Source organism: Mauremys reevesii, linkage group 1 (assembly GCF_016161935.1).
Source record: "Mauremys reevesii isolate NIE-2019 linkage group 1, ASM1616193v1, whole genome shotgun sequence".
In the NCBI taxonomy this organism is placed as follows: Eukaryota; Metazoa; Chordata; order Testudines; family Geoemydidae; genus Mauremys; species Mauremys reevesii.
Genome location: NC_052623.1, coordinates 294,906,499 through 294,934,014, shown reverse-complemented (window position 1 = coordinate 294,934,014; position 27,516 = coordinate 294,906,499). Strand labels below are relative to the sequence as shown.

At 40.2% G+C, this 27,516-nt stretch overlaps 1 protein-coding gene across 4 annotated transcripts in view; it reads right to left on the bottom strand.

Annotated features, from left to right (window-relative positions):
• The window catches only part of PTPRR (protein tyrosine phosphatase receptor type R), a 219,996-nt gene that overhangs the window by 107,459 nt on the left and 85,021 nt on the right, over nucleotides 1-27,516 (bottom strand). For 3 of the 4 annotated variants that reach the window (XM_039520862.1, XM_039520863.1, XM_039520865.1), the window contains exon 3: nucleotides 2,720-2,833. In XM_039520862.1, the coding sequence (XP_039376796.1) occupies nucleotides 2,720-2,833 (114 nt within the window). Of the gene's footprint in view, nucleotides 1-2,719; nucleotides 2,834-17,846; nucleotides 17,950-27,516 lie in introns of all 4 variants that reach the window. The other variant, XM_039520866.1, reaches the window with a different exon arrangement.

The following is a 27,516-nucleotide window of genomic DNA, read 5'->3' as shown; positions in this document are numbered from 1 at the left end:
CTATAGGACCTCCCTGTATTAATTCCTGCATCAAGTCCTATAGCTACTTGAACTAAAGTAAATCTTTTAGACAGACATCCAATCTTAATTTTAAAATTATCAGTGATGCAGAATGCACCACAACCCATGGTAAGTTATTCCAGTGGTTAATTACCCTCACTATTAAAAACGTGCACATTATTTCTAATCTGTGTTTTTCTAGCTTCAACTTCCAGCCATTAGATCTTGTTTTAACTTTGTCTGCTAGACTGAAGAGCTCTTTACTATCACATTTCTGTTCCCCATGTAGGTAAGACTGTGATCAAGTCACACCTTAACTTTATCTTTATCAGGCTGAATAGATGGAGCTCCTGGAGTCTCTCATTATAAGGCAGAGGTCCCCAAAGTGTGGTGAGCACCCCCCTGGGGGGGACGGACCTATAGGGGGGCGTGGCGGGTCCAGGCCAGCCCCCATGGAGGGTGGGGAGGGAACGCCACCCAGCCCCTCCCTGCCCCGAGCTCTGCTACAGCCCCGCATCCAGCCATGGCCCCGTCTCCCAGCCCTGTGCCTGGCCCCGTCCCCAGCCTTGGTGCAGCTCCGCACCTGGCTGGGGGCCTGGCTATGGCTCTGCTCCCACCTGGGGCCGAGGCTGGGGGTGGGGCCAGGAATGGAGCCACACCAGGCTGGGCCTGGCTGCTGGCCCCCACCGGGGCCCGGTTGCAACTTTGCTCCTGTCCCCGCCCCCAACTGTGGCTTGGTCCCCGTCCCCAGTCCCATCCCTGTGGCCCCAGCCTCAGCCCCCTTACTCCTGTCTATGTCCCCGCCCAGCTGCACCCCATTCCCGGCTCGGGTGGGGAGGTGTGGGCAAGGGGAGCTGATGGGGTAAGGTGGGCACAGCCCTCAAAATTTGGGTACCACTGCTATAAGGCATATTTTCCAATCCTTTAATCATACCTGTGGTTTTTCTCTTAACCCTCTCCAGTTTTTCAACATCCTTCTTGGATTGTGGACAACAGAACTTGACACTACAATATTCCAGTAGTGGTTACACCAGTGCCAGATACAGAGGTAATGTAACTTCCCTACTATTCAATATTCCTGTGTTTATACATCCATGGATAGAGCCCTGTGTAGATGCAAAATTTATATCTGCAGATACAGATATCCGCAGATAAATTGGCAGCTCCTCCGACATGGATATACCATCCCCAGCTCTGCCCCTGGTCTTGCTAGTGTGTGCAAGCGTCTCACACACTCCCAGACAGGAGATGCAGACTGCTGCATGGAAGGGACTCCTGTCCAGAAGCATGTGAGCCATTTGCACATACTGGCACGACCCTGGTGCCACCCCAGTGGGTGGGGCTGGGGGCGGTACAGCAACGCCGGAGGAGCCACCGGTACAGGGAGCTGGCTCCTGGGAGTGGCAGCCCAATATGCTGCTGCTTTCACCACTGCGATTCCCGGTAGAGCCCTGCAGCTCCACGGATACCAATTTATATTCACAGATATCTGCATTCGTGGATATGAATTTTGTATCCGCGCGGGGCTCTATCCATGGATCACATTAGGCCTGTTAGCCACAGCGAGACATTGTGAGCTCATATGAAGCTGATTATCCATCATGGTCCTCAAGTTTTTTCCAGAGAGTCACTGATTCCTAACATAGAGTCCCCTGTCCTGTAACTATGGGTTTCATCCTTTGCTCCTAGGTGTCTGACCTTACATTGAAATGCATATTGTTTGCCTGTGCCCAGTTTACTAACCTGTCCAGATGTCTCTGCATCAGTGAAGTGTCCTCTTCATTATTTACCACTCCCTCAATCTTTGTGGCATCTGCAAACTTTATCAGTGATAATTTTATGTCTCTCTTACCCCCATCCCAAGTCATTGATTAAAATGTTAAATAGCATAGGGCCAAGAAAGATCCTATCCCTGTGGGACCCCCCTAGAAACACAGCATCTTAATGATGACTCCCCATTTATAATACATTTTGAGATCTCTCATTTAACCAGTTCTCATTTCATTTAATGCGCGCCATGATCATTTTGTATTGTTCTAGTTTATTGATTAAGATTTTGTGGAGTACCAAGTCTAATGCCTTACAGAAGTCTATTACATCAAAACTATAACCTTTATCAGTCCAATTTGTACTCTCATCAGAAATATTAAGTTAATTTGACTATGTATCTATTTTCCATAAACCCGTGCTGACTGGCATGAAATATATTATTCTCCTTACAGTGTTTATTAGTCAAGTCCCAGATCAGCCATTCCATTATCTTACCAGGGATCAGTGTCAGGCTGACAGAGCTATAATCTGGATCATCCAGTTTACTCTTTTAAAATATTGGTGCAACATTAGCTTTCCTCCAGACCTCTATGACGTCCCCAGTGTTACAAGATTTATTGAAAAAAAAAATCAACTTTTCCAGTCAAGAGAGCTCCTCGGCCAGTTCTTTTAAAACCCTTGGATGAAACCAAGAGAGTTCTATAGTATTTACTCTATAAGTAATTCTGGAATTATGTTAGAATTTAATAGATAATTCCTTTCCATACATTTTTTGAACCATTTGATAACAGGGACACAATTTTCTATTATGCTCTATTGAATGGTTTAAAAAACTATAGCAGGGGGATATTTTTCAATCAGAGTCTATTGGACTTTTCCATAAAGGCAGGAAAGCTAATTTAACTGAAATTACCTGGTAATTTTCTTATACAAAATTGTTGGTACTTACAATGAGTCGGTTGATATGAATTTGCTGTGGTAACAGTCCTAAAGCTGCAGCCACTCCTTGGCGGAATATCCGAAGCAACGTGATATTCAGCTTGTTTACATCCATTTGCAGTGCCTGAAAAACAAAAACAAATGAGTTCTGTGCTCAGCACATACAGTTTTCGACTAATGATTGACCTCTATGAATCTTACTAATTGTTTTTCCTCAAGATGATAATCGGTGAAATTGATTTGCATTTTTAATAAGGAAAAAGTACAAGGGAAGTGTGTTAAATGTTCTCAGTTGAAAAAAGTCTTTACCAATGAAAAACTTCCTTTGAAGTCAATGGAATTTTAGCTGAGTAAGAATTGAAGTAAAGATCATCCCCCAGGAATCCACATATAACGGGCCCTGTGCATGTAGATCTCTCCCTTCACAGATGGAAGGTGGTGAGGGAGAGCTGCACACATAACACTTCACCCTTCCCTTGTGCCTTTGTGGCTACTATGTGCAGGTGAAGGCAGGAAGGAGGAAAGGAAATGTCACGCTGAGTGGCACTAACTGGCATTCTACAGGAGAGGCTAACCTGGAACTGAGTAAGACCTTTAAAGAGGTCTACCCAAACCAAATTGAACTGGTTGATTTAACTGAATGAAAATGGTTTTTCATGTAAGAATTTCACCTTTCTATTTAAAGCAATCAGTGTGGCTGAGTGACTTGCTCAAGATCCCAGTACGTGTGAGGGTCAATCTGGGAGAAGCTTTCATTCAGCTCTAAGTATCCTAGGATGGCTTCTCCCTTCCCAGATAGACCTATGTGAGCAAGATTAACTAGCAGTGGGCAAGACATCAAACTGCAACTGTGCTTGATAAAGAAAGAACTATTTTCACACCTCAGCTGCTGGAACAGGGCCCCATCTTCCCTGATTGATCTAACCTCGTTATCTCTAGCCTGCTTCTTGCTTGCTTATATATATATACCTGCCCCTGGAAATTTCCACTGCTTGCATCCGAAGAAGTGGGTATTCACCCACGAAAGCTCATGCTGCAAAACATCTGTTAGTCTATAAGGTGCCACAGGATTCTTTGCTGCTTCTACAGAACCAGACTAACACGGCTACCCCTCTGATACTATTTTCTTAAAGAAATCTCCCTCTCGGTGACACAGGATTTTCAGTCACAAAATTTGCCTGCAATCGTTTTTGATTATGTATAAACTAGGAAAATTTAAAGCTCCAAGAGAAATATGTAAAATAGGAGAGGTAGAGGAAAGGGAAAAGAGCAAAAACAAATCTCTAAATAAATGTTTGTGAGAGTAGAGCTCCTTTTTAATATCGTTATGCCACTCTGATATTACTGTATCTTGGCGCCTAGATACTATGGTGACTGGTATCCTGTAAATATGATAGAGTACATATATTAGGATAGACATATTAGATTAGAAGAATTAAATAGGTCTAATCTGCCTAGACTAGATAAACTGGGATAAAAGAGAAACATATCTGGAGTCCAAACCTTTCTGATCCGCTGGAAATCACAAAATTATTAAGCTAACTGTACCATTATGGAGCATATACATTGTGGGTATTAGCATATGGCAGATCAATATAACAAAATGTTAGCATACATTTTAAAATTATTTCTTACTCAGTTACTGCTGCTGCTCCTTTTGCTTTGGAAAAGGAAAGACTGAAACATCCACTGTTAGACAAATCTAATTAATCATTTACTCTTTGCTGATCAGCAGTGTTTATCATGTATTGCACCTGCTCTCTAAGGAGTATACAGTTTTGAATCTGCTACCCATCCTCATTTCCCAGAGCAATTATTAATCTGGCTATTGCAAGTGTAGCGACAGTTTCTAGGTTTATATGCTCCAGGCAAAACAGGTGATTTGAGGGGAAAGAGTTCTTGCCTGCAATAAATAAAATGCCTGGAAAGAGATATTTCCAAAATGAAAATTCAGAACAGAAAACCAAAGAAGAAACATTTAAAACTGGGATTCCATAGGCGTCTCAGTACATGGATTTTCATCCTGGGGGAATGAAATTGTGCACAATTGGATTTAATTCAAATATGGAGTAATATCTTTTCTCTATTATAACAATTTATTGAGTCAAGTGTAAGATTTGTTACTTAGGCTAAAGTCAAATAAAGCCTCTCTCTTTTCCCCTTTATTCTCCTTCCCAACATCATCCTTTTGCTGCTCTGATTTCTCTGCCTTCTGCCTCTCAAACATACCACTGCTCTTCATTATTCTGGTTCCTCCTTTCGGAACTTCAGTAACTACACCCACCTGCCCCTACCTTCTGCTACCAATTTTTCTCCCACCACATACCACTGGGTAGTCAGAGTATATATATCAGGGATAAAAAGGATTAAGATGTGAGTCTTCAAAAGTATCTTTTTCAATTTATTATTGTTTTGTCCAAAAAAATAGGGACCAGAAAATTGAAAACCATAAAACAGGTGCAAAAAGAAAACTCATAAATGGATTGCTTTATTTGCATTGCTATCCACTTATATATATCAGGTGACTAACAAATATTAATTGATCTATAGTGAATGCCAGAAAGTTGCTGTATGACACACACAATGAAGAATAAAAAGTTACAACACCCTTAACAGGCACAATTTTTTGTGGCACTTGTTTGATTCAAGACTGAGGAGTGAAAATGCCCTCTCAAGTGTTCTAGTGACTATTTTGTCTTTGTTATTTGTGTGAATGGAAGATGGATCCGCATGGGAAGATTAAGGGATGGATGACTTGGGCAGCAAGGTTAACAGTATCTATTAGGATTTCAATATGGCTTACTAAGATTCATTGTGACTACAGTTTCAGTTGGGTAGCGACAGATCTGTTATGAATAAACATATGCCATTCATGATTCCACTTTTGAGTGTTATCTGGATCTGTCATAAAGCAGAGAGATCTGGGTCGGTACACTGAGTTTATCTGCACAACTCTGCACTCAGTCATGCTCTAACTTTTCGCAGAACAAGGAGGAGGGGTGAGTAGTGTATTGTTTTCATTCTGCTTGCAAGGCTTGAGGTAGCCAGAGACAAAGACTAGTTTATTTGGCTCCTGTCATTTCCTGTACACTTGAGGCATGATGTAGATTTATGATTTTGTTGGCTTATATACCATCAGGTTGAATGGAAAATGTCAGGTCTAAACTCTCGAAAATAGCGTTGGTGCAACATTTGGAGTCTTTATGTATTATTATCTTTGATGACTCCCATGTGCATGCAGATGTCAACGCAGATGTTTCTGGAAATTATGGATTCTTTGGGTTTTATCCAGAGGGTTTTTCCACACAGCCAGCCACATTCTCAGGCTTGCCTTTGTGTCTATTTGGAATACTTCAGATACATTGGTCAGCCTTTCTGGCTCTTGTCCAAACCTGAATCAGTTCATGAGATTTTCTGTGTATAATTGTGTATCAACAGCGTTCTGATAATACTGTATCCCGTGTTTAGAAATGAACTCACACGCAGAGAGAGAGAGATTGAAATTTTTTGGCAGCTAACTTTTCCCATCACAAAATATGGCTTAGTTGAAATCAATATTTTCCTATTGATTTTGATACAATTTTCCAATGGGAAAATTGTAAACTTTTTTTCCTGAATGTACATTTCAAAACAATTTTTTGTTATAACTTTAAATGTTGTATTTGGAAACAGTAAAATTTTGAGTTGGAGATTTTGGGGATCCCCCCCTTTTTAAACTTCTCTATTTTTCCCAACAGGGAAAACAGGAAACATTTTGGGTTTTTGACCAGTCCAATATTTTTATAATATAATATAAAGTCCATGCTGAATTCTAATTGTGGCTTATGATAACAAAATTGCAGAGCCACAATTCTATTTTACCTGCAATTTGTATTAATTTTTCTGAATATCAAGCAACTCTTTTGATGATTAATGAATGCTCCAAATCAGGGATGTCATGGCTTCGGGTATTAGCAATTACCCAGAGCTACTTATGCAAACTGCCACACATACTTTTCTACTAGGAACACAATGTGAAAATCAAAACAGAAGCACTTCCTGGAAACTTTATACTCTTTCAAAGCCATCAGGTAATAACTGAAAATGTTGGGGGGGGGGAATCTTGGGGCTAGGCTTAAAAATTATAGAAAAAAATCACCTGCAATTGCAGAGAAAATGATGACATATGTTGTTTGAAGTAATTAGAACTGGACAAAGTATAGGCAAATGCTGAACACACTTCTCTGGCCATATAATTCAGTTGTGACCTGGAATACACCTCTATTCCAGTCATGCAATTTTCCTATGAGGAGACTGCTGAACGAACATGTAGGCACTGAGATCAAATAGTTCATATTTACTTGGAGCCTGTGAACATTTTGGGTAACTTGTCCAAAGAATATTTTTGTGATCAAGAAATTAACTCAACATACAGATTGCAGATTGGTTAAGTGGTAGGGATTGCCATTTAGATTGCTGCAGCCCCGTTCATTAAAACCAAATTTTGCATATTCAGATGGACACACTGCACAAATTCACAGAAATTTTTGCTGTGGGGCAAAATCTAAATTTTAGGCAAAATTTAATGCTTCTTAATTTTATGAATTTGTAAGATAATAAAGAACTTATTTCTGGCACTTGATATATTCATATAGTGCAATGAAAAATAATGTATACACACACATACTATGAGCTCTCAGAAGGAAATCAAGACTAGAAGTAATACTAGTGGGAAGTGTAGGGATAATCTAATTAGTTAGCATGACAATTGACACAGTGGACACTGCATTCTCCATGTTTTCCCCTAGGGGACACTGAGTGAAATTGAAATATGGGAAATACAAAATGAATAAAAGGAAATACTTTTTTGCAGTATGTAATTAAATTGTAGAACTCACTGTTCAGACCAAGAACTTAAGATGCTAAAAGGGACAAGCAGGGGCGGCTCCAGGCACCAGCGCAGCAAGCGTGTACCTGGGGTGGCAAGCGCAGGGACCGGCCTGCCGGTCGCCATGAGGGCGGCAGTCAGGCTACCTTTGGTGGCATGCCTGCGGGAGGTCCACCGGTCCCGCGGCTTCGGCGGTGGGTACGCCGAAGGTGCAGGACCAGCAGACCTCCCGCAGGCATGCCGCCGAATCCGCATTATTGGCAGACCTCCCGCGGGCATGCCACCGAAAACCACCTGACTGCCGTGCTTGGGGCGGCAAAATACATAGAACCGCCCCTGGGGACTAGTCACTTATATGGATAGGAAGAATATCCAGAGTTGTTATAATTAATGATAACACAAATTTTGTGGAAGTGATATTAAACATCATGCTTCAGGGCTTAAGGCAAACTCCTCACTATGAGAGACCAGGATGAGACCTAATGTGGGGTTCAGAGCTCTTATCTGCCTACTAAAGGATTCTTACAATTTCCTCTGAAGCATCTGGTACTGGCCAGTCAGAAACAGGATATCAGACCTGAGGGACCTTGAGTCTAATCCAATTCACCAATTCCTATATATCTATGTAGCTAGCGAAATGCTTTCTCAGAGCCTATTGCAACATAGAGTTATTGATGATTCTATGCCATAACAGGTATTCAAGTAAAGAAAGTTTTTCCTCAACCATGGTATTTGAAATTCAGACCAGTAAAGTTGTTCTGAATGTAGTCAGCATGGCTAACCTCAACTGCCTCAGTCCCTTGACAAATTAGAGTATGTTTCACTAAAATATTAACTTAGTTTGCAAAGAAGATCATCTGTTTTTTGGGGGACAGCTGACCACTTCTGTAGGAAGTGTCAAAGCAGGAATAAGAAATGCTCTGTCTGTAGTGCCTAGCTTTCACCTAGATTCACTCATTGAGGTTTTAGGTATGCTTGGAGCATTATAGTCAGGCATCTATAGAAAGGACCCTTCATGGTTATTAAAACATGTAGACATATGTTTGGCTCATTATCGATGAGAACTGTTAATGTCTCTCTTCAAGAGGGCATTCAGGGACATCTGAGATTTTGCCAAGTTTCCAGCCGTACTCTGACTACGTTTAAACTGTTACTCAGCAAACCAACACTGAATATTAACCATCTCACCAATTATTGTCTGATCTCAAACTTTCCTTTTTCAGGGAAGATTATTGAAAAAATAGTGATGGACCAGCTCCAGTTGCACTTTGTTTTCACAGAATACTTTGATTCCTATCAGTCTAGGTTGTGCATTAATATCTATTGCTGGTGATCTTCTACCAATGATAAAGAGTAAAATGTCTATGAAGATACCACATGATAACCACTAGTATGATCTTATGGGAAGGGACGGAATAACATTTCAGAGGATTTGCTGCTTCTTCTCTGAGAAGTCTCAGAAGGCATTTTTTTGTTCCTCTCTCAGGGCTCTCACATTTGTGTCACTCCTGTTCAGCACTTATTTGAAGATACTAGGTGATATAGCAAGATATTTTGGGCTGCATTGTCTTCAATATGATGATGAAACTCAGCTCTACATCTCCTTTCCATCAAACCTGGGCCTGGATTCACCTCTCCTTGATTATCACATGTCATTGGGAGGGGGGGGGAGGGAGGAGGGAGCATGGAGATTCATTAGTCTATTCACCGTATTCTATGTCTATCTCATAACCCCACATAAGAGTCTCTGTAAGGGCCCTGATCCAAAGCCCTCTACAGTCAATGGGAGTTTCTCTTTTGAAGTCAATAGGCTTTGGATTGCACCATAAGAGCTCAGTGGGATTCAGGCTCCACAGTTTTAAAGGGGTAGGACAGGGAGAAGGGTGAGGGATGTACACTCTCCAGGGCACTGTACTCCACAGATCTTCAGGACTCTTGGAATTAAGTTAATGCTGATTGTGAAAACATTATCTGAGTCTTTGTTACCCTCTGTATTATGAAAACCACTTGGGGGAGTGTAAGGAAAGGTTCTGGAGGCAGCAGGAATGCAATAGACCTGTGCCAATCCATAAGGATTGTAGGATCTTCTGGGTTCCATAAGGAGAAGGGAGATTTCTCCTGCACCATACAATGGCACTTTAATAAGTGATAAAGAAGAAACCCATTGAATAAAAAACATGCATGGAAATCTATAACTCCCTTTAAATGTGATATTGCATCTATTTTAAGTTGAAACCTAATTTTTTCCATTGATTCAGTACTATCAGAAAGTATAGCCTGGAAATAACAAAAGGAAGGCTGGAAAAGTGGGTAATATGCTAGCCTGTGAGTGACTTGGAAGATCTGGGTTCAATTTCCTGCTCCACCGTAGACTTCTAGTGTGACCTTGTCTCTGCCTCACTTTGCCATCTGTAAAGTGGTAATAGTAGCACTTCCTGACCTCACAGGGACATTATGAGGTTAAATACACTAAAGATTCTGAGATGCTCAGATACTGTAGTAGTGGGGGTCATATACATATCTAAGATAGATGTTTACAACTCATTTGAGAGCCATCCTTGACTTTGCCTTGAAAAGTTAGTTTTTGCCCTTCCTTAATTTGGTTCTGCATTTCCCCAAGGCCTGGGTTTTAAATGAGAATGAAATGATGTCAGGCTTGTTAAAAGGATCAGTATGGGTGTATTTCAAAGCCACTGGAACGATAGATTTCTCAGCCCTTTCTGACTCTTTTGTCTCTCGTTACTCCTGAGTTATATGCCGGAGAGTTGACAGGAATGATCTGCTGCAAGAGCAAAAGACAATACACAGACAGATGAAAACACGGGGAGAGAGAGAGAGAGAGAGAGTTCAGCTGAACCATTTTAACCCTCTTATTCTTTAAGAAATATGCGATGATTAGTGCATAACATTGTCCAAACTGTCCTTATTAAATGTACAGAAACCAAATACTTCCCTCTATTATAAGAGAATGAAAGGGTGCTATTATCTACAGTACAATTTTTATGCCCAGCATGATTGAAGCAATCATATCACATTTCAACCTCCCAAAGCTTACCTATAATACTCAGAGTAATGGGCTCTTTTGAGCATGTTCAGTACAGCACTTTGTAATACATTCTTTTTTCTCTCTGATTATGGAGTCTCTAGGTACTGTCTGTGTAAAGTTTGAAGCATGACAGAACATGTACCGTCTTTCCCTGCTTCTTTGGTGAAAGATGTATTATAAGTTTTTTCAAACTACCCTCAGTTACTGAAATTTAAATTCCTGTTGTAGTTTTGTGAAATGGCTTAAAGAATATAGAAATCATTTCCAGGAAGCTGTCAGGAGGAGCAATGACATTTTTATATAGAATTATAAACTAGTACATGACAGAAAATAGATGATCATTTTTTCTTTGATGTACTGGTCAAGACCAAACTATAACTTACTTTTAACCACAAGACACTCATTGACTTTTATAGGAGTCACACTACCAAAGCCCGTCACATAGCTTAGAAAGTTTAAAGGTAAGAATCCAACACTATTGACTTGCTATATTACTTGCATGTTTATTTTCACAGCCAATTTTGCAAATAGTTAAAGATGAGTAAAACATTCTGGTTAAATTAGAAATTTTCCTGAACCTTTGCGCAAATGGAACCTTTTTGGGGAGATACAGAACACTTTTTTATTTTCATGCCCTCCTGTCCCTCCACAGGACTAGAGCTGGGGGAATAATTGATTTTTCAGTTTTGTGGCAGTTCTGAAAAAAATCAGTTTGGGTTGAACTGAATCTGAATGTTTTCAGAAATTTTGGTGAATCAAAAAAAAGTCTGTTTTGGGTCTGTTCTAGGGGATTTGAAGCGAGATCTCCCATGTCTTTGGTGAGTGCTCTAAAAAGGGGGGAAAGCAGAAACAGCAGCAGCACCTCTTCCTCCAGCCATTTTTTGAATGGCCAAAACTATTTGTCTCAAATTCATGCACAGTTTTGGGTCACTCAAGATCGCATTTTTGTCAATAAATTATTCAAAAAATTTCACCCAGCTGTACTTGGGACATGAAGGAGAAGAGCTGAAATAAAACCAAAAATGGTATTCTTGCACTATTTCTGGGCCAGCTGGAAGCAGGATATTCATGAGAAAGCCTCTTTTTTGGGTTTTCCAAACTTCCCTTCAATACAAAAAGATCTGGAATGTTTAGACAAACATCATGGCCAAGATTGTCAGAAGTGACAGGTAATTTTGCTGCTTCAATTTTTGGATGACCAGCCTGAGATTCTCAGACAGAGCCTGATTTTCAGAAAGGGGGTAAGTGACAGACTGACAGTATCCTGTAATGTCCTGAACAAACCTTGTGAAATTAAGATAAACTCTATTTAATTAAGTTAAACCTTATTGAATTAGGGTTAGTACCTCTGGGGTACAGTGCATTAAAATGTAATTTTGTATGTCTTTTTGTGGCACTGTATGTACTTTCTCCAATAGGGAGGGGATGCTAATGGACTTCCTCTGTTATCAGCCCTTTAAAGCCGCCCCCTGGAGAGGTTCACATATACTGGTTCAAATTGGATTTTCCAGGGACCAACATACAAAAAGTATTTTTTTTATAAATATCCTGGACTCAGGGCCTTCTTCCTGATCTAGCAAAGGGACAGGACCCTTGGTCCACAGAGGGCCCCAATCCTTTGAGAAAGGTTGGAAAGGCTGGTACTGTGGCCCCTTAAGACCGTGCACTTGTTCTGAGCTGAAGCTGTGATGAACTTGTGATCACAAAGGAAACCCTGGGGGTGGGCAGTTGAAGGACTGCTCCTACCAGAGCCAATGTTAAAGTGGGGATAGTGTCTGGTAAGGTTATTAGCATGCATGCAGGTTATTTTATTGTTTTAAGTATATTTTCTCTGTAGTGTTTTTACCCTAAGAATACAGTAGGCTTGCATAGAAAGAATGATGTGCTACTTATAAATGTTGACAATTAAGCTGGCTATGTCAACACTACACACGACTGGTGGCAGCATGTAGTGTACATGTAGCTACATGTCACAGCAAAAAGCAGGCTGCATCTACTGTGGTGTGTAGCTATATGTGCCAGCAAAAGGCTCTGGCAGAGGGGATGTAGTGGGGAAAGGCTTCAGCAGCTCCCTGCTGTCAGAGCCTTTCACTGTGGGGAAAGGGTCCAACAACAGGGACATTTCAGAGGCTTTTCCAGTCTTGGAGTCTTTTTCTGAGATGTGGAAGGGCTCCAGCAATGGGGAGCTGGCAGAGCCTTTCCCTGCTGCTGGAGTTTTAACCTGTGGTGAAGAAGGGCTCCAACAATGTGGAGGGGAAAGACTCCAGCAGCGGCGTGACAGCAGACCACTACCTTGCTAAAAATAACAGTGTGGATGGCGAAGTATGGGTTGGGCAAGTAGAAAGCATGCAGGGTATGCACTTGAGTACATACCCGCACCCTTCAGGTATATCCTTACTCCAGTTGCCTAAGTAGTGCCTCACCAGCTACACTGCTCTTTATACCCAGGCTATGGGGGCTATGCAAGTATGTGCTTTACACACTGCTGACAGAAGTGTGCAGTGTAGATCCATTTAAGGAGCTTTTTGGTATCCATGTCAGGGTGGTGCAGGGGTCTCGTTGCCTGATTCCCCTCTCTTCTGGGCTTCTCAGCAAGTGCCCTAATTTTCCACCCATTTGTTGGGGGGTAGGTCACGGGGGTGCCCGGTCACATGTGGTCACCAGAAAGGGAAGAGGCTGTACTGGAGCTGGTTAGGTCCTCTGTGAATGACACTTACTATGGAACCTGGTAATACGGCCTAGTGGCCTGAGTCAATAAAGCAGCCCTTCCACTCAGGCAGCGAGGCCTAATGGCCAGAGTCAATACAGAAGCCCCTTATAGTCAGGGTAGCATTGCCTAATGGATGGAGTTGATAAAGCCACCCTCACAGTCGGGTCAGTGTGACCTAATGGCCAGAGTCAATAAAGTCATACCCCTGTGTGAGATTGTGTGGCCTATTGGCCCACTGGGGACGTGGGGTGCCACTCAGGACTTGGGCCCTCCCTGTTCTTCCGAGCCACAGCCCAGGGCCCTGGCAATGGTGGGGCTACTTGCCACGGAGTCAGCAGGGATCCTCCCAAAACATGCTGATTGGTTCCCCAGTTCACCCACCAGAGCAAAGTCTAAGTCCCCATGTTGCTTCCTACTCTGTCTTCACCAGTGAGGTTCCCATGGGTCTCTGGGGTCCCCAGGCGGTGTAGCTCCTGATGGCAGGGCCTCCTCTTGGGGTTGTCAGGCAGCCTGGAATCCAACTGGGGCTCAGTGTGCCTTGATTCTGAAGTTGGGTCCTGTAGCAGCTCTCTGGAGAGAACCTGCAGCTGGTTTCCTCTCTCTTCAGCAGCCTGCCCAGACTGAGCTGGGCTGTTTCCTTTTATACCTTGCCTCCAGGCTTAGCATGCCCAGCAGAAGCGAAGGGGCATGGCTTCCTCAGCCTGCAATGCACAGTTAACCCCTGCAGAGCCACCTGCACCCCATCACACCTGGTCAGAAGTGAGTGAGACATGGGTCTCCATCCAAGAAAGGCAACAGCTGGGGATCTGGAGGCCTGAGACTGAATGTCCTTGCTGGCCCACTAAGGGGAAATACAGGTGCAATTGCCCTCAAGTGTTCCAGAGTGCTCAGTACTTTCTGAAAACCAGGCCTTTTAAAGATGTCTCAAGGTGACCCTTGGTTGTTAGGTGCTGATCTACACTGAACCTGTCAACCTTTTGAGCTTTGTCCAATACAACTCTAATCACCAAGATATGGGAACAAAATTGATAGCATTGACTTTCCTATCTATTTCAATGCCATACAAACCAAAACCAGCCAATATTAAATATGTTTGTCATTGCATTTAACCTCCTATAGTTTAAGAAGCATCACCTGAACTGCATTCTGGGTCTGATGCAGAAAAAAATAATCTCCATAGTTTGAGAACTCTCCAGTGCTGCCAACTTTCATGATTTTATCACGAATAGGTGAGAACCTCAGAATTCATTTGATAAAAGAATTCATTTGATAAAAGAATACGTTTCTAGCCTCATGGTTGCTTCAAAACGTGAAACCTATAGGCTCCAAAATCAAATACTAGCTGTATTATTATTGTTTAAAAAACCAAACTCATGAACTAAAGACAATCTCATGATTTTTGAACTCTTGGAGCTGGCAATACCAAATGCATCATATCCATACAGACTCTGAGGTGCATATTTCTCTTCTCTTGAGCAGCTGAATGGATAGATACTGATGTACTACTGAAGACCAAAAGTATAGTTTACATTTAAGCGGAAATACTAACACTTAATATTCTATGACTCATACAGGGTTTTAACTGCATGACTCTCACAGACATAAATGTCAGTTTGCTATTTTAGGTCTCCCTCTCCAGTCTAGGCTGCTAATACTGCCCATGTTGGACTCTTGAGAATTATGTTGGACACCAGATGCTGCAAATGGGGACAAGCTTTTCTTGTGTTGACTAAACACTGTGGAAAAAACTTTAAGAGGCCACAGTCCAATTTATATTTCTTTAATGAGGTTTTCATTTGGGAAGTCAAACAGTGAGAGCAAGAAAGTGCCTTTTTTTTTTTAACATTACCGCCAACTCTTTAATGATTGGAAGCCAGGGCCCTTCAGTGTGTGTGTGTTGGTCAGGGGTTGGGGGGGAAATAACATTGTCTCTACCATTCCAATAGTCAGGGCATCCCTCCCAGCTAACATTTTGTAAACAGATAATCCAGTTTTCCTAATAAAATTTAGAAAGAGATTGACAGCAACATAAAGGGTAGTTCATTCTTTATGTATTCAGATTTGTTTGCTATGCCTGTCCCAGGCTCTAGGTGTTAAAACAAGCCATTCAAGAAAGTTTACACTCATAAATCATGCAAAGAAAAACCCCACAGTCCTCCTATATCATCTTCCCATCCTTAAACATCTCTTCATTTTTAGGATACATTTTATTTGTAAGTGTTTTTAATATTGTACTTTCCCAAAAGGAATTTACTCAACAAGTGGAATACTTAGCAATTTGGAATGCATAGACTTTATTACCACTATCACTTCTTTATGTTTTATTTTTATTACAGGCATTGCAAATTCAACTATCACAGCAGCACTGTCACCACTTACCATTGTGAATCCTCTTTGCCCTTCCTGCTTAATAAGCATATAACACTAGTCAGGATTTGTTCAAGGCTTAACTCTTGAAAGTACTGAGCAAATATTAACTGATTAACTGCTTGCTTTATACTTGTACTTTGCTCATCTTACACTTTGCCCTTTTGCTTGCATTGCATTTGCTGCATTGGATTCAGGGTAGGAAAGTGAGATGACACTCCCTGAAGATACTTATGTGGATGACTTCAGTATTTCCCTGGGTCTGGCCTTCAAGTCTTGCTGAATATGTCTACACTCTAAGATGGGATTATGGAGAAATACTGGCGCCAGCTCTCATTCAGCTAGGGAGTGAAATACAGAGTGTAGCCGTGCTGTCACAAGTGACGGGATGCCCAAGCCATCTCAGATACATGCCTAGGTTTTCAGGCGGATATGTGCTGCGGGTAGTCAGCCAGTCCCACAGCTCGCACTGCTGCAGCTACGCTCTGTGTTTAGCTCGCTTGCTCAATGAGAGCTAGCACAAGTACGTCTCCCCAAGCTGGGAATCAAACCCCCAGCTCAAAGTGTAAACATACCCGCTCTTTTTTCACATTTACAGTCAGAAAGGAACTTTATTGGGCATCAAGTCTTTATAAAAATAAAAAAAAAATAAATAAATCTATACAAAAAAAAAGACTGTTCAGTTGTCAAAAACTATTGGAAAAGATATGTATTCATTTGCTTTTCAGTTCTGTGGCTACTGCTCCATTTTAGGATAAGAGTCCATAGCTTCTGGGTGTATTCATGATTGGATCTAAACTGAAAATCAGGGGCCAAATTCATCAGTGGAGCTGCACCTGGCTGCACCTGCATATACATGCCCTACATGGGATAAGAATAGCAGTCCCTGCCAAACATGTTTGGTCCTACATGTTTAATTTACTACAGTTTTTAAAAAATTCAGGAGAAGGTGCTTTAAATTATATATTATATTGTATGTATATACTATATATGACAGTACCATGCAGAGAAAGGAATTTCATATGATATTGTAGTTGTTTTATTTTAATCCATAACACTAAGTAGAAGCCATTGATTTTAAAATTATTCTGACAAATTAGCTCCTATTATTTATGAGCCTAATAGCATGTAACTATGATAAGGCAGAAATCAATTTAGTTAAGGGTCCAATCCTGCAAACACTTACTCACGAATCATTCCAATCCACACAAATGATCCCATTGAAATCAACAGGTTTATCTGCATGAATAAAAGCTGCTTCTGTGGCAAAACTGGTGACATGTGAGCTAAATGTAGACATCTCTGATCTTTATACCAAATAATTTATGGGTTAATTGCTCCCTGCCTCTCTCCTAGACTGGAACTAACTTTCCTGACAATGATAAACATTAGATTGTATGCAAATCTTCTAAAGTGATGGGGGGAAGCTGACTTAATTGGGACCAAAGCAGTCAAAAATATAATAGAACAGCCCTATAGTGGGTATGGAGAAAGGGTTGATGAACTAAATGGCTCTTTTCCCTGTCTTTTTTCTAAGATTTTATGACCTCTTCTGACAAGCAGAAAACCTCCCCAAAAGCTCTTCAGACAGATATTGCATTCTTAAATAATTACCTCTCTTAGGGGAAAAAGGGAAAATGAGGAAAAAAAAGTGTAAATTAAAAATGCAGATTTTAAAAAAATCTTTGCATTTGTTGAGCAGAACAAGCAGCAAGAACAAGCAAAATATTTTTTTAAGTTAATCGGAATTCTAAATTTTGCTAATATGCAGTGTTCTGTCCCTGTGACAAAAAGGCTTTGGAAATATAATACCTTCCACAAATTGTTGCAGCAATAATTAAGACAAATTCAATGGAGCTGCATGGCTACAAATGAGCCCATAGTTGGCAGTTTATTTCCCAGGTCTCCCTTGTGTTAAAGATACAGCCCCATGACAACAATACAAAGATCAGTTTTTGGGTTACTATGAAAAATGGATGACTCCGCTAGAGTTTTCTGTTCACCATACAGGAAATACAAGACCAAAAATACTACAGTGCATACAATCCAACATTTCCTGCACACAATAAGTGTTATCCACTCACTATATCAGTTTACTATATTAAGCAGACCTATATCACACTGAATAACCTGATAGAGTCTCTTACTTTTCCAAAAGCCGTTCAGGTGCTGCTGCTGTGTCCACATCCATGTGCAAAATTCTGTGCATCTCATTTTCACATCAATAATCAGCTCTAATCATGCAGGTTTCTAAGTCAACAGAGAAAGAAAAGCTAATCCCATTCAGCCTCTAGAAAGTGACTGCCTGGTGTTATTGCTAGAGACCTAACTGGTCCCAGAACTGCTGAGGTGTGCTCCCTGGGGGGACACCACAGCTACTTGCTGTTCCTGCAGTTTACCAGAACTGGAATGTACAGAGAGGATGCGTCTCATAGTAATTAGCAAATCTGCACAGAGAGGTCTAGAAGGTGCGTTACGTAAGTTAGTCATCCACCAGGTATCAACAAGAAGATCCCATATCCAGAATGAGTAGCCCTATAAAACTACTGTATACAAATAGCTTCTTTCTACAGGTTCCACCGTGCAGCTACCTGTGAGCAACCTGACTCTGAACACAGAGAGGGATTTTAGCCCATTGAAATATTAATCTCAAATGATAAACAACATCAGGTTTCCAACAGCCTGTGTTATTATTGATTGGATTGACACTGTGTATCTAGTGACCTTTACTCCCTCTTTGCATAGATTTTTCTTCCTGGAGCAAATTTTGCTCCCTATTACAGCACCAATATAATAGACAACAGAATTTGGTCCCATGGCTGTTAACTTCAGAACTGCTTTTGTAATCAAAATAAAGAAGTTTAATCATAAACTGAGTGTTGATTCACTGTGTATCTCAATAGGTCACAAAATATTGCAAACTATGAAGCTCCTTTCAATAATAAATAATAATTCTAAGGTCACATATAGAACTCTTCATTTATGGGTCTCAAAACATTTTACAATGGAGAAAAAGTAGCAGAAGTGTGAAGTGGCTTGCTTACAGTCATGCAACAAGTCAGTGACAAAGCTGTGAATAAAACCCAGGTCTCCAGATGCCCAGTCCAGCATCCTATCCACTAAACCATAATATTTCCCTTTCCACATTTTTGGTTTGTCATATTACACTGTATGTAAAATATTTTAGTATAAAATTTGATTAATACTGAGCCATAATTACATTTAAAACTCCTCTGGTAAACACATTCTAAAGTACAGAAAGAAGGTATTACATGTATATTTTATTTGTGATGGTGTAGAAGATAGACAGAACCTTTGGAACTGGATTTTTTTAAAACTATTTCACTACATATGTTCCTTTTTTATGTTTGCATACTCTAGCATAAGCCATAAGGTCCTGCTAGATTACATTAAGATCTATTTTTAGGCATTTATATGACCCTCCATCACCATAATATCCAGGGCCCAGATTTTAAAAAGTATTTAGGTGTTGCAACACCTAATGATTAAGGAACCTAAATCTCATTTTCAGAAGTGTTTTATACATTTAGGAGTCTAAATCCCATTGACTGTCTATGGGATTTAACTAAGATACATATTTTTCCTTATGAAATATTAAAGAATGTTATTTGTTTTGATGACCTGGAAAAAGATTAGAAATTGGCCTTGACAAGTCATGTACTTTCATTCTTTTGCTTAATGTGGTTTGAATACACATTATGACTCATAAGTCTTTTAAAGTACAATGTGTTATTAGAGATTTCAAATTGTCATCCTGAAATGAAGTTAAGTTCCCAAGATTTCATTGGTGTTATTCTGTTTTTTCTCTTCTTTTTATTAACCCGATCTTTTCTTGTACGCTAAAAATACACATACAGAGAACAGATCATAGAGTTGTTCAAAAACAGGAAAACAATTTTGCAAAAATTACAAAAATTTCTTGTTTATATTTTACAGAGTTCAAAATTGACCCATTTCCCATTTTCATGAAATTGATTGTTAAAAGTTTTGAACCAAATTTTTATCAAAATCACATTTTATATTTGTTATTTACCAAAACCTGAATTTTGAAAACAATTTTGGTAAAAAATATTTTAAAAATTGATGAAGTTGACAATTTTCCACAAAAAAATTGCTGTTGAAAACGTTTTTTTTTTTAAAAACCAGTTCGTGCAAAAAAGTGTTGCCTGGCTCTAATAGAACATTCTTATACATAATATACACATACATATACAAAGAAATATTTGTAGAGTTTTAACCATGAACAAAACATATAGATGCACACTGTAGGATGGTGGGAAGAGCAGAAGCTGGAGGATCATATTGGGAATTTTAGAAGAGAAGCAACAGTGCCAGGATTGGGTTATGTCTGAAGGGCTGGGAAGACAGAAGCAGAGGAATGGTATACAGGAGCAACCAGGAACTGGCTTAGAGAATTAGAAGAGCAGAAGCAGAGAACTGGCAATTGGATTAAATTTATAAATCCAATTTGCTTCCACTGATGGGAATTTTACATTCATGTTTTTGCTAAATTCAAAATGTGCTAACTCAGGTTGATGAATGGGGTAATTTTGCACTTTAGGCGCTGTTGTTCACACCTATTTGGATGCTATTATTTCATTCTTTCTCACTGCCGCCTCAAAAAGAAATTCATATTGTCGAAGCTATAGTGTCTTTACATCAAAAGGGTGTCTACACAGCCTGTGGAAGACAGCCTCCCAGCCTGGGTCGACAGACTCAGGGTGGCAGGGCTAGCACTGTGAAAATAGCTGTGCAGACAGTGCCTTGGAGCTGCAGCTCAGGCTGGAGCTTGAGCTCTCAAGACTAGTGACGGAGGTGGGTGTCAGAGCCCAAGCTCCAGCCCACGCCACAACTTCAAGGTGCTGTCTATTCAGCTATTTTACAGCACTGGTATGAGCCCCACTAGCCCATGTCTGTTCACCTGAGCTAGGAGGCTTGCTGCCATGGGCTGTGTAAATATTCCCAAAGAGGCTAGAAAATTTAAAGTTTTCCTTTTAATAAAAAGGGGTTTGCTTCTGAAGAAAACTGCAGATCCTCTGAAAAGACTGTAATTCTGTGACTCCATCTACATTTCTATGACAACAGAGAATTATTATCCCTGGATTTCACATATCTAACTAGTGACTTCATATTATCAGGGAAGAGGAAGCTCTATGGCCAGTATGGTTAAGGACAATAAATTTTTTTTTAAATCACATAGAAAATGAACACTAGTAATGGTATAGTTCTGTTACTAGATGGAGATTATAAAATTGCCACTAATGGTGCAGAAAAGGTAGAAGGATTCAATAAATATTTCGGTTGTGTATTTGGAAAGAAGCTGGCTGATGTATTCATCTTTTACAGCAATAATGAAATACTTTCCATCCCAACAGTAACTAGGCAGGATGTTAAACAGCAGCTACTAAAGTTAAATGTTTTAAATCTGCAGGACCGGACAACTTGCACCCAAGAATTGGCTGAAGGTCTCTTTCTGGAATCTGGTCTTGGCCCAATTCTATTCAATATTCTGATCAATGATCTTGAAGAAAATATAAAATCATTACTAATAAAGTTTGCATATAACACAAAATTGCTGGAGTGGTAAATAATCATAAGGACAGATCAGTTCTACACAGTGATCTGAATAAGCTAGGCTCACTTGAACAACATATTGTAATGCGGCCAAATACAAGGTCAGATACATCTAGGAACAAAGACTGTAGGTCACCCTTACAGGATGACGGACTGTGTTTTGGAAAGCAATGACTCTGAATGGAATATAGGGATCATGGTAGAGAACTACTTGAGCATGATTTCCCAGTGCAATGCAGTGTCTAAGAGCTAATGTAATCCTTAGATGTACAAGGGTTACAGGAGAATATCAAGTAGTAGGAGTGAGGTGTTAACCACCGCTATATACAGCATTATTCTTTGTTCTTTATCCTCCCACATCCTCAGGTACATAAAGTATCCACCAATTTCCACCATTTATTTCATTCTTGTGCTGGTCTGTTTAGAATTCTGACTGTTATGGTGATGGATTTGGCTTCTTTGTCATTCTGCCTAATACTTCTCTAGGTCGTCCTTTTTTCTCTTTCCAGAATTATCACTTGCCATGGAAGTCATGTTGGCGGCATCCTTAAACCATGTCTTATACATGTCCATGATCATCTTCTTACCATACTTGATGATTTTAGATTTGTTTTCTCTACTTAGAATTTCTGATATTGGAAAAAACTCTTTCCAAAGGACTCTGAAGATATTTCGCAGGCCTTTACTTAGGAAGGAGTTGATCTTCTTATCAATTTCTGTTTTAGATTTCCATGACTCTGCTCCATAAAGGAGGACAGACATGACGCCAATGTTAAAAAAAAATGTTTTTTGTGTCAGTGCCACTCATGCTACTTTTCCAAATCTTTTCAAGTTTATGAAAGTAGTTTGCTGCTTTTGATATTTGTTTCTTGACATCTAGCATAATATTCCCATTATTGTACATTTCACTCTCTAGACAGGTAAAATGACTTACTATTTCTAGCATTTCTTCTCTGACTCTAAAGGTTACTTTTGGGACATTTATAGCCAAATATTTTGTCTTCTGATTGTTGATGAACAAACCAACTTGTTTTGTTGTATCTGGCCAAAGCTGGGTCTTCTTTTTCATTAAACAGGACAATCTCATTAGCAAAAATGAGATTATCCAATTGTGCTTTATCATTCATCCACAAAATTCCTCAGTTGCCTTCTGCGGTTAATTTCCTCATGAGATAGTCAATGACTAGTGCAAACAATAGTGGGGACATAATACATCCTTACTTTACTCCATTCTCACTGCAAATGACTGGCTGATGTTGTCACCATATCTGACTGCACATTCTGCATTATCATATCTTGATTATTCTAATTATTTTTGCTAGTATTCCATAATGCACATAATTCTCCAAATATTATAATTAGCTTTCTGGAAATCTAAATAATTTATCAAAAGAGGTGCATAAAAGCATCAGTAAGACCAAGACCATTACTGGAACACTCTGTCCAGTTCTGGTGTCCCCACTTCAAAAATGATGTTGACAAATTGGAAAGGCTTCAGAAATGAGCTACAAGAATGATTTGAGCTTTGGAAATCATGCTTTATAGTGAAAGACTAAAGAACTCAATCTATTTAGTTTATCCAAAAGAAGTTTAAGAGGTGACTTGATCATGGTCTAAGGAGAAGATTTCTGATAGCATAGGGTTCCTTACTCTAGCCAAAAGAGGCATAACACGATCCAATAGCTGAAGCTAGACACATTCAAACTGGAAATAATGAATATATTTTTTTGTATAGTGAGGATACTTAACAATTGGAACAACTTAACTAGGGATGTGGTCGATCCTATATTAAAAGTCTTTAAATAAAAACTGCATATCTTTCTAAAAATATATGTTTCATACAGAAGTTATGGGCTTGATGCAGAAATAATTAGGTGAGGTTTTATGGCCTATGCTATATAGGAAGTCAGACTAGATTATCATAATGGTCCCTTCTGGTTTTATGCATCCGTGAATATCCCATACGTTTTATCTGCATGCTGTTCTCAGAGATTGCCAACAGTTAATTTAACTGATCTGTTGAATTTCAAATTACACACACAAAAAACAGCTTTAATTCAATGTTATTTCATTAAAATCACACACACACATAGATTCAGCAGTATATGGTGATTTTTTTTTTTACAGTCCAGCTGCTTCTAGCTTTGTAAGCACATAATGACTTTATTACCGCTAATGAGCTGAATCTTACCAAGTGACACACAGCACCTGAGGGGTGACTTGAACAGACTACAGTTTACTCTTGGTTTCTGCATGTATTATTTAATTAGCAACATCAGTTTTGAATGCCATATACACTGCCCACTGAAAACACAGGCAATTCCGAACAGGTAGCCAGCCTTCTTTTCTCAATGACATTTGGAGAAAAACTATGATTTGCTTCACACTGTTAAAAATAATTGAAGGGAAACATTTTTCATGCTGTGTGTCACTGAGATAAACTCAACAATTCCACACATGAACAGATATTTTCTGCTACTATTTTGGGGCAGTGGACAGAAATAAGATGTTAATAAAAAGCGTGCCCCTCAGCAAAGTTTCCCAGAAAGATTTTGCCTAAACAATATTAGGGTGCCAAACAAAAACAAAAGCCAACCAACCTAACAAAACCCTACTAATTTTCCTGAGTGAATCAAGGGCGAGAAGGGCCAGTGCGAAGACTTTTGCATTGCTTTAGTCTCCCATTGCGGCTGGTCAAGCAGTGTGTGCATGCAGAAAGGGGCACTTCAGGGAGGATTCTACAGCTCTTGTGCAAGAGGGAGTCGCTGCATTGACTCTGCATAGGTTGGACGCAGAATGGCAAGAGAGGCAGGATTTACGTTTACAGAGGTTGCATGGCCCTACCATAGCATGCAAGTGGTGTGGAGGGAGACGAAGCAGTTACTATGGTGGGGCTGTACTGTGTAGGGATGGAGTTCCCTTTCTCCACCCCTGCACTTCAGCCACATGAAGACTGATTATTCAGACATTTCTCTCTTCCATGAAGAGCCCTATTTCCAGCTGCCTTCCCTACTTTTGCTCTCCTCTGCACCATGCTGCATGGAGCTTTTGTAACTAGAGCCCTCCACAGCATTTTGGAAGTGAACTAACTGCTTGCTGCCTTTTATTAGTGCTCAGAGTTAAATAAAACCGATGCAAAATCTGTAAAAATCACACAGAGAAAATGATAAACTCTCAAAAGAGAAACCCATCCTGTTGGCCCTACAGCTGTAATGCCCAAAGCCATCCATCCAGCACATTGGCACACAGATTACATGCACGCATCAGCTAATTTTATGTTCCTACCACTCCGTGAGACATAATAAACAAATGCATGATGTACCTATCTGTCCATTATGATTTCAGAGCACTAACTCAATACCTCAAGGGTACTGAGGGACGCTGCTACTGTAACATCACACACATTAAAATCGACTTTATAAAAGATTAATCACAACACTTAAAATGAATGCCTGATTACACTTACATGTGTCTGGATAAATATTATACATTTAAAATAAATCAAGCTATGACATGGAAATTAATAATTGGCCAGAGACAGTGGCCCTGTGCCACAGAAGACACCTTGAGACCTGAGGGCTTTGGGAACACAGAACCCGCCACTTTCCCTCCTAAAGGAAGGAAGTAATTCCATGAAGGGAAACCTCACTGAATTTCCCTTGTCCCTCTTCAATGGGAAAACCTGCAGGAAGGAGCTTTCTGGAACTTGGTTAACAATTCTGTGGATGATGCCACAGAAAAGAAAAGAATTGAAGTCACTTTCCCAGAGTTGTGATGTTTTTTTTCAGTAATAACATTAAGACTTGCTTTTACCACTAAAATTACCAGCTGTGACTCTGAATGTACATATGGACAGACCTGTCAAGCTAGTAAGTGGCATTTTACAGTCATTTTCCAGAACAGAGACAGTTCTGGTCCCAATTTGGCACGAGTAGTCCTATTAACTTCCACAGGACGCCTCACACACATTTGGTTATGCATGTACTTATAGCTGCCTTGCTGGATTTGGGCCCCTGAAGCTTTATACATCTTACTTAGTGAGATAAAAGAAAATATACTTGATCTATAATGACTGCATTTATCAGTATTCACTGCTCCATTGTTTTTCATTCTTATCATGTGATGGTTTCATGAACATCATATCATCATATTACTTATAGGACCCATTATTTTCCAAATATTTGTTGTATTTCAGTTAGCATGAAATCTAAAAATACCTGCCATTAAATAAAATTAAGATATTACATGAAAACGCAATATTTATGCTATTTACAATATATGCTCTGGGTTAGATGCGGTACATAGTAGAATGTATTTCATGCACATTTTTCTTTGCATGGTTTATATTAAAGCATCACAACAATTGATCAGCACTGAAATAATTTACAGATTCATTTGATACATTTTCCTTTATCCTTCATGTTTATGTCTAAACATAATAAAAACATACAGTACCATGAAAGAGATCTATTATTTCCTGTGGAGATGCAACATTCTGGCATTTCTTTCACAAAGGAATTTTGGTAGCTGTAGCTTGCTCTTCTGTGGCCCCTCACCATCTGTTGTAATCCTTCTGTATGTAAAATGCATCCAAACCATTTCATATGTATAAAACAATCTGAGTTAAAAATAGAACTATTCAACCATAAAATGATGATGTGCTATCCAGAAAAGCACCCACTTTAGTCATTCAACTGATCAAGTTAAACCACACGCTATTAGGATTAGATGGACAACCACTTTAGGTTGGCAAACTCACAACTAGGAAACCTCTGGGGAGGGGACTCTCTCTTAACCTGTTTTGTTTCCCCTGAGTACGTCAATGGGCATTTCTTTTAATTTAATAATGTCTGTTTCAAGATACTTACTACTTTCAAAGCAACATGATCAAAGGTGGAGGACGTAGGGCCAGGAGAATGAGGCAAACATTTTCAAGTTAAGATTTCCTAAAGTGCCTAAATCTGTATTTGTATGCATAAATAAAGGGGGACCATCTGCATCTGCAATAGAAGTCAATGGGAGGGCTGAAAACTTGCCATAAGAGGCCATTCTGGTTCATGAATGCAAAGACCAAGAATATTTTGCTACAGAGTTCAGACAAAGTCCTAAAGATGACAAGCAAAGGGGAAAAAACAGAGTTTGTTCCTGTTCATTATTTCTTTATGATGAATCTAGAAGGCCTGAAAATGGTTTATTTTGTTGGTTTGTTTCTTTGAAAGAGTGGTGGGGTCTGCCTGTTTTTTACACTAGAAACTTGGACTGAGGTCATGTCTACACTAGTGAACTTACAGCAGCACAGCTGTACTGATGTAGCTGCATTGCTCTGAGATCGCTCATGTAGCCGCTCTCTGCCAACATAATAAAACCACCTCCATGAGCAATGGTAGCTATGTTGGGTAGCTCCGGGGGTGAAAGTAATATAAAAGACTTATCGGTACAGGGGCCCAACTCCGGGCCCCTGGAAAGGGTAGGGCCTTGGGCGGAAGGGGTGGGGCTGGGGATCAGTCTCCCCCAGCCAGACCTTCCATGCTGCCCAGCCTGCGCCACCTGGGGCTCCGGCGGTGATTTAAAGGACCCGGGGCTCTGGCTACTGCCGCAGCAGTGGCCAAGAGCCCCAGGCCCTTTTAAGTCACCAGGCCCCGGGGCAGGTCCCCTTCCCCTCCTCTCCCCCCACCTCGTTGGCCCTCCTGCCGACATAGCACTGTTCACACTATCACTTATGCCAGCAAAACTTATGTTGCTTGCGGGTGAGTTTCACACCCCTGAGCAACATAAATTTTGCCAATATAAGTGGTAGTGTAGACATGGCCTGAGTCTACACTTGAAAGTTATATCAATATAGCTACATTGGTCAGAGGTGTGAAAAAATACACCTCTGACCAGCGAAGTTATGTCATACATAACCCTGAGTGTAGATGCAGCTAGCTACGTTGACAGAAGAATGCTTCCATGATTTAGCTATTGTTATTCGGAGAAGTGGTGTTCCTACACAGATGGAAAAAATCCTTCTGTTGGTGTAGGCTGCACCTACACTATGGGGTACGTTGGCATAGCTATGCCTGTAAAGTCTCCATAGTATACACATGCCCTCAGGGTTGTGTGTCTTGGAAGACTCTAAGATGACTGGATAACTAGTGAAGTGATGATGCCCTCAAGAGTGCAGTGAATGGGAACTAAACAAATGAGAGGGGAAAGGAATTTTAGTCACACTTTTGGGTTTTG